General features: G+C 37.7%; 1 protein-coding gene across 5 annotated transcripts in view; it reads left to right on the top strand.

Moving 5' to 3' along the window:
* The window catches only part of Atad1 (ATPase family, AAA domain containing 1), an 81,375-nt gene that overhangs the window by 38,257 nt on the left and 30,941 nt on the right, over positions 1–12,177 (top strand). For all 5 annotated transcript variants that reach the window (XM_023716161.1, XM_023716159.1, XM_004632079.2 and 2 more), the window contains 3 exons: positions 1,294–1,392; positions 4,308–4,428; positions 8,635–8,835. In XM_023716161.1, the coding sequence (XP_023571929.1) occupies positions 1,294–1,392; positions 4,308–4,428; positions 8,635–8,835 (421 nt within the window). The remainder of the gene's footprint in view (positions 1–1,293; positions 1,393–4,307; positions 4,429–8,634; positions 8,836–12,177) is intronic.

The following is a 12,177-nucleotide window of genomic DNA, read 5'->3' on the forward strand; positions in this document are numbered from 1 at the left end:
TTTTCTTTCTTTCTTTCTTTCTTTCTTTCTTTCTTTCTTTCTTTCTTTCTTTCTTTTTGGCACGGGGGATTGAACTCAGGCCCTTGCACTTGTCAGGCAAGTGCTTATTCTACTGAGCTATCTCCCCAGCCCCTTTACTTTTCATCCGAGGCAGATTACTTATGTTAAGCTTCTGTTTCTTTTTGCACAATAAGGGAAATACTGTACCTGTGTATATAGGAGCACTCTGAGAACCCAACAAGTTCATCTCCTTACTGTGTTTTGGCATAGTCTTTGCACATTCAGAAAATGTCATTTTTATCTTTGCATTACTTGAAGTCACAGACTCAAAGCTAGTTATATGTACTTTAAGGATATACAAGTTATTTGATTTGAAACTCTCATTGCTGTTTGTTTCTCAATAAAATTGTGGGAAAAAATAAAAAAAGAATATACAAGTTATTTTATTAATTTCAGTTGCTTATGATTTTAACAGAAAAAGACGTCTCAAAAAAATCGAAACCAAGTATATACAGATATCTGTTGATACCTGGATAATTGAAGGAAGTTGAATATCTTTTTTAGATAATTTGTTAATTTAGGGAAAGAAACTCCAATTGTAGTTTCTTTTTTTTTTAATGTATTTAGTACAGGGTCTTATTACATTAGATAGGACTCATAGTGATCCTCCTGTTTCAGCCTCCCAAGCGCTGGGATTATGGGATTATAGGTGGGTGCCACCATGCCCAGTCTCCTTTGCAGTCAGTGCCCTGGGGGCAGGGCTGGCGCGGCACGCTGGGAATCGAACCTGGCCACTATGCTCTGTCTAAGCCTCCAATTGTAATTTCTTGACATTCTCGCATTTTCATTTTGAGGTTTCACCTGTACCTGTTGTGATAATCTTTCTTGAAAGAGAAACCAAAATGAACCTTGGTGTTTCCTCAGAGCTGCTGCCATATTGAGAGGTATAGACTCGTGTCTTCTCTCATTTCCCAGGAACTGGTTAAATTGCTCTGGTTTCTCTAGGCTGGAGCTTCAAATTTTTACTTTATTAATAGGTTCACAGTATGGAAGGGTAAGACCAGTAGGCCCAAAATATCCTTGGAAAATTCTTTTTTTTTTTTTTTTTTTTTTTTTTTTTTGCAACACTGGGGATTGAACTCAGGACCCTGTGCTTGCCAGGCGGGCACTTATTCTACTGAGCTATCTCCTGGGGCCCTTAGAAAATTCTTTAATGACTGTCCATTGCTCATTAGATTTCATTTTTGCAGAACCAGTATATAAATATCAAAATAAAGAATGTTTCTTTTCTAGGCAGAAAAACTGATGAAGCAAATTGGTGTGAAAAACGTGAAGCTTTCAGAGTACGAGATGAGTATTGCTGCTCACCTAGTAGACCCTCTTAACATGCATGTACGTATATTTACTCTTAGGGTTTTGGGGGCGTTTACCATTTTATGTCAAAGATCTGGAGGACTAGTTTCAGAGATACTCTAGGAGGAATCATAGAACTCAGCTAACATGTAGTTCTCACAGATGTGATTTATTGCACTGAGCTGATGCAAAGCAGAACCTGGAAAGGGAATGGAGTCAAGTATGGAGAAAATCAGACCCCTCTTCTTAGAATTGTGTCTGTGTGTAGCCACACGGCACATGCTTAATTACTGTCTCAGCAAGTCGTGTGTCAGTAACCAAGAAAGCTGACTCAACACTCTTCAGTGATTTCATTCAGGACTGGTCATGTAAACTTCTTTCTTAGGTATATCAAAAGTTTAGACACCCAAAAGGAAAAGAGACATTGACCTTAAACTTTTGTTGGTACAATGTAGGCAGTAAACTGTTTTTGTCAGGGAGTTGTGGGAACTCTCCTAGCTATACTCGTTGATACACTGTGTCAACTCGAGAAGTGTAAAAGTTTAAGTGACTCAGCAGAGAGCCAGGAATTTTAGTTTGTAAACATCCTCCTGTGCAGGAGGAGGGCATGGGCATTGTGTGAGTTCTGCACCTGCAACCCCAGGGTAGCTTGTTTATAATATAAGGAGGGGAGAGAGGCTGCCCTTCTCTGCTCTTCACTGTTTTCTGCTGCCATGAACTGCTGCCCTCTGCCCTGTGCCACTCTGCCTGGGAGCCAGCTGAGTATAGACTGAAACCTCCACAAACTGATCTGAGCAAACGTTTCCTTCCTTAACTTTGGGTGTTGGGTATTTTCTCCCAGAAATGAGTAAAAAGTAACTGAGACACTAACCAAGAGCCAGCTTATAAGGAAGCCTAAGATATAGGCTGTGTGAATGAACTCTTCTGTACACATTGCTTGGTGAAATTTAGTCTTTTATATATCTGCCTTTGTGAAATGTAAAACTTATTTATGTCATGTGTGCATTTGATTTGTGGAGTTTAGATTTTCATGCTATGTTATGGTAGATAACACGTGATCTTAGATCTCAAGTTTTCCACTTTTGGCCTTGCTAAGTGACTTCTTTAAGTTTTTTGTTCCCACAAGTATAATCTGAAGACAATATAATGATTTTTTGAGAATTAGATATTTTGGAGGTACTGGATATTGATCCTGGGAACCAGCCCTTTTATAGTTTTGAGACAGGGTCTCTCTTAAGTTCCCAGGCAGTGCTTGAACTTGTGGTTCTACTGCTTCAGCCTCCTAAGTGATAGCATGTGCTATCCGGCCTGGCTGAGGATCAGATTAATTTGTAAGTCCGAAGTATTCTGTGACTATTTTATGGCAACAGATATACTAAAACATATTTTTCTAATGCAACATTACATTGGTATATTAATAAGTAGAATTAAGTGTAATGGTCCTGTCTTCAAATCTAAAAAATAAAAATCTACCGTACCCTGTCATATGCAGTATATCGTAGGTACAGAAACATACACCCTGGAATTCAGCTTTCATTTCAGTTTGATTTATGAATTTACAGTGGTACCTTCTTAGGCCCTAACAGAATAAGTCTGTGCTAACACAGCATTTTGTTGCAGCTAAAGTAAATGTTGGGATTTTTCTTTAGATTTGGCTACTGGTTTTCTGCCATGAATTGTGAAAGAATGTAAATCTGCTCTAAAGTAGTACATTTTATGGACTACTAGATTAGAGGAAGGTTAATTTGTCTTTTATAATGCCTTTCAGTTTGACTCCTCATCTCCACTTTTTTAAAGGTTGATTCAGGTTTTCTCTGGCTGCCTATTCCCCTTTCTAGGCTAGGACCCAGATAGGGTCTTGTTAAACTGTTTAGGTTGGCCCTGAACTTGCTTTAGCCTCCAGAGTAGCTGGGATTATAGGTATGTGATAGCATGCTTGGCCATTGTCTTTTTTTGAAAATATATATCCCCTTACTACTTAAAAAGATGGTCCATAAGTTTTGACAGTTTTATTTTAGGTGGATAAAAGATGTCTAGTTCGATGGGTATAAACTTTATTTCTCAAATTCCTATTGTGTTTGATCTCACCCTGTATGAACTAGGTACCGTTTTCCTGGTGAGCGCTTCACCACTGATCAGTGCTAAATTATAATGGTGTTTTGGCTCACAGACTTATTCTTTCCGTGATTCTGGCCACAAACTGAATTGGACAAGAATCAAATTCAGTGGTTAGGTTCAAGGTTGACCTTCTGGGGAGCTTTTTTGTTTTTTTTTTTGGGGGGGGCTTTGATTCAGTTCCCATCCAGTTTGGTTTGCCCCCAGAAGCATAGATGGCGTTTGTGAGCCAAGGTGTCACTGTTCTTGAGCCAAAGCACCACTGCGTCTGTCTGAGCTGGGGCTCAGTCTTGTGGCAGGGTGTTTCTTCCTCATAATGGAGTGAAGTCAGACTGTTCGATTGCTGCAGACTTTGGGGCACCTGACACCCCACTCCTTACCTGCCCACCCACTTCCTAGCAGTGCTGGTGGAACACGGGGTCTCACTTACCAGCCAAGTGCTCCACCACTGAGGTCTACCTCTAGCTCTAGTACTTTTTTTCTTTTCTTTTTTTCTTTCTCTTTTGGCGGAACTGGGGATTGAACTCAAGCCCTTGCGCTTGCCAGGCAAGTGCTTATTCTACTGAGCCATCTCCCTGGCCCCTCTAGTACTTTTTTTTTTCCTAGTACTTTTTTCTAATAGTAGGAATTTAAATACTGAATTCTTTTTTTTTCCAGTGTTACATAGTTTATTAATTTTATTGTTGCAGTGAAAAGTTTTTAATTCATGTTAACATATAATTTAAACCTTTCATTATGTATGTGTAATCAGGTTAATGGTTTGCCATTGAGAGTGGGAATGTGCTTTTGCTTGGGTGTATGTTACTTGTAAAATTTATGTTGATCTTAACTTTTGCCAGGTTACTTGGAGTGATATAGCAGGTTTAGATGATGTTATTACAGACCTGAAAGATACAGTCATCTTACCTATCAAAAAGAAGCATTTGTTTGAGAATTCTAGGCTTCTCCAGCCCCCCAAAGGTATGCATAATACATACATATTTACTTGAAACATAAAAGTCTTGTGAACGTGGAAAGTTTGATTTTTATATAACTGATTTTTGTGAAATCAGGTCCCAAGAGAGTGAAGAGATCAAGTGAATTATTTGATAACTATCAGCTTTTTTTTTTTTTGTATTTTAGTAAGGGTCTACAGGGTCTTACTACATAGATTGGACTAGTAGGGATTCTCCTATGTTTAGCTTCCCAAAGAGCTGGGATTACTGGCGCATGCCACCATGCCCAGTCTGAATTGCTATCTCGGCTTGCCCCAGGGGCAGGGCTGGCACATCCCAGCTGCTTTAATCTGTTGAGCTATTTGGCTGGCCCTTAAATATCAGTTTTAAAATAATTGTTTATTGTTCTGCTTTTGAAATTTAATTAAATTCTTTAAAGTTACATGTCTAAATAATCACTATTGAAAACCCCTTTGTAGGGCGGTTGAGGGACTAAGTACCTGCTTAGGCAAGCACAGGGACCAGGCTTTGATCCCAGGCACCACATGCCTCGCTGGCTCTGCCCCCGGTCAGGAGACCAGGCATGGTGGTGCAAACCTGTAATCCCAGTGCTGGGGAGCCTGAAAACAGGAGGATCAGGAGGATCCCTCTGAGTTGGAGCTGTCTAGTGAGATCCTATATCAAATACATTTAAAAAAAAATAACAACAGAACTTATTTATTCATTTATTTATTTTTGAGACAGAGTGTCTCTGTGCAGTTCAGACTGGCCTTGTACTCACTTGTAGTCCCCAGCCTGGTCTCATAGGGATCCTGCTGTCTCACCTCTGGAGTGCTGGGATTATAGGTGTGTGCCACCATGCCCAGTTCTAAAACTGCTTTTTAGAGTAAGGAGATAGCTCAGTGGCATAAGCGCCTGCCTGGCAATGAGGTCCTGAGTTTGATCCCTAGTACCAAAAGAAAAAAAAAGCCCTTTTTATTACTTCCAAGTAAGTTAAAATTTAGGAAATAAAGATCTTTAAAAAATCCAGTGTCACAGTATATCCTTCCCCCAAGCTATCTTTTCATTGTTTCATAACTCTTAATTTTTTTTTTCTCCTAGTAACCTATTTTTAGATTGCAGTGATTCTTTTTTTGTGGATGAGCGGTTTTGAGATGGTCAGGTGGGCACTGAACTCTTGATCCTCCCATCTTACCATCCCTCGTTCTGGAATTAGAGGTGTTCACCACCATACCCAACTTTCAGTGAATTTTTATAGGAAATATTGAACTGCAGATGAACTGGAAATGATCACACGCTGCTTCCTGGGGGTGGCTCTGGGGCTTGGACTCATGAGCCTTTGCACTGAGCTACATTCCCAGCCCCTTTTATTTTTTATTTTGAGGCAGAGTCTCTGCTAAGTTGGTGAATTCTCCAAGCTAGGCTTGGATTTCTAATCCTTTCTTTTTTTTTTGGTGGAACCGGGGATTGAACTCAGGCCCTTGCGCTTGCCAGGGAAGCGCTTATTCCACTGAGCCATCTCCCCAATCCCCTCTGATCCTTTCTTTAGTCTCCCAGAGTGCTGTGATTACAGGCATGTGTGCTACCAACTCTGGCTAAGTGCTGTTTGTGGGAAACTTCCTTGTTTGTAATTAGTCATACTTTGAAAACCTTGGAACTTAAGATCTGAGATATTTATGATTATGCTCTAAATGTAATCCTTTTATTCTTGTTTCTACAATCATTCCTAAAGCTTGTCAGAAGCAATTCAGGTAGTGCATGCATGATTATTTACAAAGAGAAAAATAATAAATTTGATACAACTATATAAATATGTATATATATTTATTTTGTGGCAGTATGCATCCACATTAAATGAGTTCACAGTGATGAAGTATGTAATCCTGTACCTGCAATCAACCATGTGTTTCCAGCTTTAAATGAAATGACATAAAATTATTTTTTGTTTTACATACTCATCCAAAGAAAAAGTGTTACTAGAAGGTTCAGATTCTAACAGATTTAAGTAAATGTTAAGCACCTAAACGGACTTAAAGATAGAAAACCACTGGAAGATACTAACATGTACCAGCAAAGCTTATGGCTTGACATTTAAAATGAGCTTTAGAGGCAGATATGGTGGTCAAGTTTCTAATCTCAGCACCCTGAGAGGCTGAGGCAAGAAGATCTCAGGTACAGAAAGCACAAATCTGCTTTAGAGAAGTTGTTGTTGTTACTTGAATCTCAAAGAATTCATACTGTGAGGAAAGTCGGTGTACACTTGAATACAAGTTGGAACATTATTTTGAAAGGCCTGATATGAAAAATGAATTGGGTAATTTTATTATAATTTGAGAAATGAGCTTGAGTTTGTCACTTTAAAAATACAGAATTTTAGGGCCAGTCAGATAGCTCAGCGGATTAAAGTGCCTGCTTAGGCAGATGCAGAGATTGGGTTTGATCCCTGTCCTGCTGTGCTGGCCCCACCCCTGGGGCACACTGAGACCGAGTGTGGTGGCACACGCTGTAATCCCAGCCCTTGGGAGCCTGAAAAGAGGAGGATCACTACGAGTCTGATCTGTGTAGTGAGACCGTGTACTAACTATATATATATATATATATATACATAATTTCATATTGGAATAGTTATACAAAATATTTTCTTATTTTGAATTTTCTTTTTACTATATTAGGAATAGTGTAGATACCTCAGTAACTTCAGAGTACTGTCATTTTTATGAGCTGTGATATGAAGGGCTGGGGAGACAGCTCAGCAGCACAAGCACCTGCCTGCCAAGCCCCAAAGTCCTGAGTCTGAGTCCCCAAACCAAAACAAACAAACAAACAAAAAACTATGACCTGAGAAGAGTTAAACTTTTAATAAAGCAGGTATTTTGAGAAATCTGCAAATTAAGTGCAGTGCCTCACGCATAATCTTGGCATTCTGGAAGCCTCAGGTACAGAGATCACAAATTTGAGCCTAGTCTGGGCGATTTGACAATTTATGATACCCTGTCTGAAAATAGAAAAGGGCTGGAGATGTAGCTAAGGGTGAAGGTCGTGAGTTCAGTCTAATACTCCAAAAAGAAAAAAGTCTATAGGTTACAGTTTTCATTAGAACAATGTAGATTATTTATAAACAACCCTACAATTTATGTATTGTATTACTTTAGAAAATATGCCTTGGGCTGGGGAGATAGCTGGGCAGTCTAAGTGCCTGTCTGACATGCACACGGTTGTGCCACGCATCCTGAAACTGGGTGAGATGGTACATGCCTGTCATCAGTCCCAGCGCTGGGGAGGCTGGGACAGGAGGATCACCCACTGCTAGTCCAAACTGTGTTGTGAGCCCCTATCTCAAATAGATAAGTAAGTAAGTAAACCAATCAATCAATCAATCAATCAATCTGCTTTATTTCTGCTGTGAAGCAGTGATTTTGAAAATATTTAAGACTTCAATCTGTTTATATCTTTTACATGTTGAATGTACTCCCTTAAGTTGTATTTAGCAGAAAATTCCTGTCAATGGTGACTACAGGTTAATAACATGAATTCACTTGGAAATGAAAATAAGAGCAACTGATAATGTCTATATTCCTTTTAAGAAAAGATCATTATCCATTTGGAAAAAGATAGATGTCCTTTTGGTTAAAACAGTAGCAAAATGATGTTTACCACTGTCTGTCTTGAAGTTACTACCTTTAGGGTGTTGTCAAGGCACTGTTGCTCTCTTAGATGTGAAGGTGCAACGCATTAGATGACTTATGTTGTCAGTCATTGACAGAGTGGTATGAACTTGGATAATAGTGTGTAATTTCCTGAACTGGACCTTTTCATGAGCAGAGAAGGTGCACTAAATGTCTTTAGTGATAGTTTAGAACATTTCTTGCTACTACCTTTTTTGCTATCAGTAGATTCAGTAAATAATTAAATATTGGGAATGTTTTAGTGTGGGCAAAATATATATATATATATATATTCCTATATGTATTAGGTACAGAGTCTCGCTGTGCAGCTTGGACTTGTAGTGATCGTCCTGCCTCACCTTCCCCAGCACTGGGATTACAGGTTTGCTCCACCAAAGTCATCCGGGGCTGGCACAGCATGTGGTACCTGAGATCGAATCAGGTCATTGCACTTGTCAGGCAGGCGCCTAGACCGCTGAGCTATCTCTCCAGCCCACAGAATTAATATTTTTAATGTAAACATCTCCTTTTCTTAAAGGTACTAATACATTAACGTTGATTTCTAGGTGTTCTTCTCTATGGGCCTCCAGGCTGTGGTAAAACGTTGATTGCCAAGGCTACAGCCAAAGAAGCTGGCTGTCGATTTATTAACCTTCAGCCTTCAACACTGACTGATAAATGGTATGGAGAATCTCAGAAGTTGGCTGCTGCTGTGTTCTCCCTTGCCATAAAATTACAGCCTTCTATCATCTTTATAGATGAAATAGGTATGTTTTCCGAATAAGCACTTCAGAAAAACCATTTCAAAGGTGATACTTAGATAACCAGGTTTAGGTCCTGCTAATAAAAGGTGTAGCCAGCAGCATAATGTTATGTATTATTTCTGTGTTATAGAATAAACAGTCACCTGTTCATTCTCTTACTTGATAGACAGGTTTTTCTATTTTCTCTTACAAACCATACGTGTGGGCATACATTACATGTATATTTTCTTCCTAGAAGTTGAAATTGAACCTTTATCACCTTCCTTGAGTTAACAGTGGTCTGTAGACTCTCTAGTGTGTAGTTTGCTGCCCAGCATACTCTGAAGATTTATTTTTTTATATATTATTACTTTTTACCAGTTTAAAAATCTTGAATTACTTCACCATTGTTTTAGTTTGTATTTTCCTGTGTACTCCTAGTAAATTTGGCTTAGTATATTGATTAGCTGTTTGGATTTCTTTTCTTATAAGCTGACCATTTTTTGTTGAGTTATTTGTATTTTTCTTAATAATTTTTATGCTGATTATGATTACATGTATTTTCTAGGTTGACTTATAGTTTTGTTTATGATGCTTTTTACAATGATTTAAATTAGAGTTTAGTTACCTTTATCAATATTTTTTTCTGTAATTTAATACTTTTTATGTCTTATTTACAAATTACTAGCCTATAAATAGTTTTTTTAAAAAAACTTACATATACTTTCTCCCAATTCAATGAGAAGAAAGATTTGTACTAATAGTGTTTGGACAGGCTATGTCTGCGTTTTGTACTACGAGTAACTACTACGAAGACAACAATATGCGATGTATTAATTATTGAAACTGTCTAATCAGTTTTGAAGCTGTCTCATTGCTATTTCTCAATAAAATTAATAAAAAAAATAAAGACTTAAATAATGTGAGGTAGGAATCTGATTTCATTCTTATGAAACATTAGGACAGCTGGTTTATAGAATAAGTCATCCTTTATCACAACTTTTATATTACTAAGCTATATTTTATGGACAGTTGGTGTTTTTGTTATGTTTCTGGTATAGTAAGTTATACATATATTCATATATATGATATACTTAACTGCTGTACCTTTCAATTACATACTGCTTTGTGCGTTATGTGTGATAGGCTATAGACAGATACATTTGCAGTGTATAAATTTGGTCATTTATTTGCCTTTGTATCTTATTGATTTACTCTTTCAACTATTTTTGACTTTTAGTGTGTATATTGAAAAGAACATATAGCTGGATTAAGAATCTAATTTTTCTGTAACTCAAAAGTATACTTAAATTTGTCTGTATTATGATAGTAGATACATTCAAGTTTATTTCTACAATGGAGTTTTGTGCTTTTTATTTATCAGTTGGTGGATTTTTTTTTTTTTTTTTAGAAGATTTTTTTTAAACATTTATTTGTGTGTGTGTGTGTGTGTGTGTGTGTGTGTGTGTGTGGCCAGCTCAGCCCACCAGGGGCCGGGGCTGGCTGGCATGTGGTGCTGGGGGATCGAACCGCGGTTCTTTGCCAAGCTTGTTCCAAGTAGGTGCTTTAGACCACTGAGCCATCTCACCAGCCCAGTTGGTGGATTTTTAAATTTCCCTTTTTAAAAAAATAAATGTCCCTTTTCTCTGATGTGTATATAGAAGTTACGTGTTCGTTTTCTTCTAGTGAAACATTCGGCACACCTACTTGTCTTAAAATTCTAAAACTAAACATTTCTGCCTTCCTCCAGACCTTAGAACTCTTACATAGTAATAATCCCAGTAGTTTAGTTTCTTAAAATCCTTATTGTCATTTTATACTAGTGTTGCTTGTTCAGATAACTGTATTAGCCTGACTGTTCTGAATTTGACTTTTTTTACTGAAGTCTTTTAAAGTTCTTTCAGCGGAAGTTGTAATGAGTAAATTCTTTCTTGCATCTTGTCACTTAAATGATACAGAATTATTTTCTTCAGCATTGTGAAGTTGTGATTCTGTTGCTTTCCATTTTTTTTTTTTTAATCTACTTACTGACTAGTACTTTTAAGCAATCAGTATATTTTTTCTCCATGGTTCCTATTAGATTTTTATGTTGTTTGGCTGTTTATGATTTTTCCAAGTCTAGATTTGTGTTTGTCCTGCTGTCTCTTAATAGTTTCTTTTTTTTTTTTTTCAAAATTTTATTGATAAACAGATAGCAATGAGACAGTTTCAAATCAAATCGGTAGGACAGTTTCAATAATCAACACACCACATATATTCTTCTTAGTGGTTATTTAAAATTCTTTTTTTTTTTTTTTTGGCGGAACCAGGGATTGAACTCAGGCCCTTGCGCTTGCTGGGGAAGCACTTATTCCACTGAGCCATCTCCCCGGCCCCCTCTTAATAGTTTCTAATCTGAAAATTTATGGTTTTCTAATTCGTAATCCTGGAAATTTTTCTCAGCTTTCTTTGAATGTTGTAATTCTCCAATTAAAGTTTTTTTCTATTTAATTTTAAGTAATTTTACACTTTTTGCGTCTAGTTCTCTTTTATATTTCATCATTTCTCAATGTGCTGTTTCAGTTTTTTATATTTTGACATCCTTAAGAGTAGAATAGCATTTTATAGTTTTAACTTTTTAATGTTATAGCTTAATTGGCAGTATTTAAAATTTCTTGTTGATATGTGTACAGCTTGAAAAATCACCCCAATGTAAAATTAGGTTATGAAAAGCAGTTCTTTTCTTGGTAATATTTAACATCTCAACCATTACATTTTGCATTCTCTTGATATTTGAACTTTAGCATTCTAACCAGTTCTTTTTCAGAATTTATCCTTTTTGTCACTATAGTTTGCACTTCTGTTAAAATTCTGATCTTTTTATTTTTTTATTATTATTTTAATGTATTTGGTTGTTATAGCATCTCACTGCGCAACCCGGACTTGTGGTGATCCTCCTGCTTTCAGCCTCCCCAGGGCTGGGATTATCGGTGTGCACCACTATGCCAGACTCTGTGGCCTGCTCAGCCTGCCCAGGGGGTGGGGCTGTCATGACATGTGGTACCAGGGATTGACCCGCAGTCTCTGCACTTGCCTAAGCTTGCCTAAGCAGGCTCTTTAGTCCGCTGAGCTATCTCGCTGGCCCAGAATTCTAATCTTTTTATATCTTTAGAATTTTATTTATTTAATTTTTCATGGTACCAGGGGTTGGACTCAGGACCTTGCACTTGCCAAGCAAGCACTTATTCCACTGAGCTATCCCCCCAACCTTTTAGAATTCTAAACATTTCAGGGGCTGAGAATATAGCTCAGCGGCATAAGCATCTCCTGGCAAGTGCAAGGTCCCAAGTTTGATCCCTGGTACTGCCAAAAAGGAAAAAAAAAAGC

Source organism: Octodon degus, unplaced genomic scaffold (assembly GCF_000260255.1).
Source record: "Octodon degus isolate 3935 unplaced genomic scaffold, OctDeg1.0 scaffold00046, whole genome shotgun sequence".
NCBI lineage: Eukaryota > Metazoa > Chordata > Mammalia > Rodentia > Octodontidae > Octodon > Octodon degus.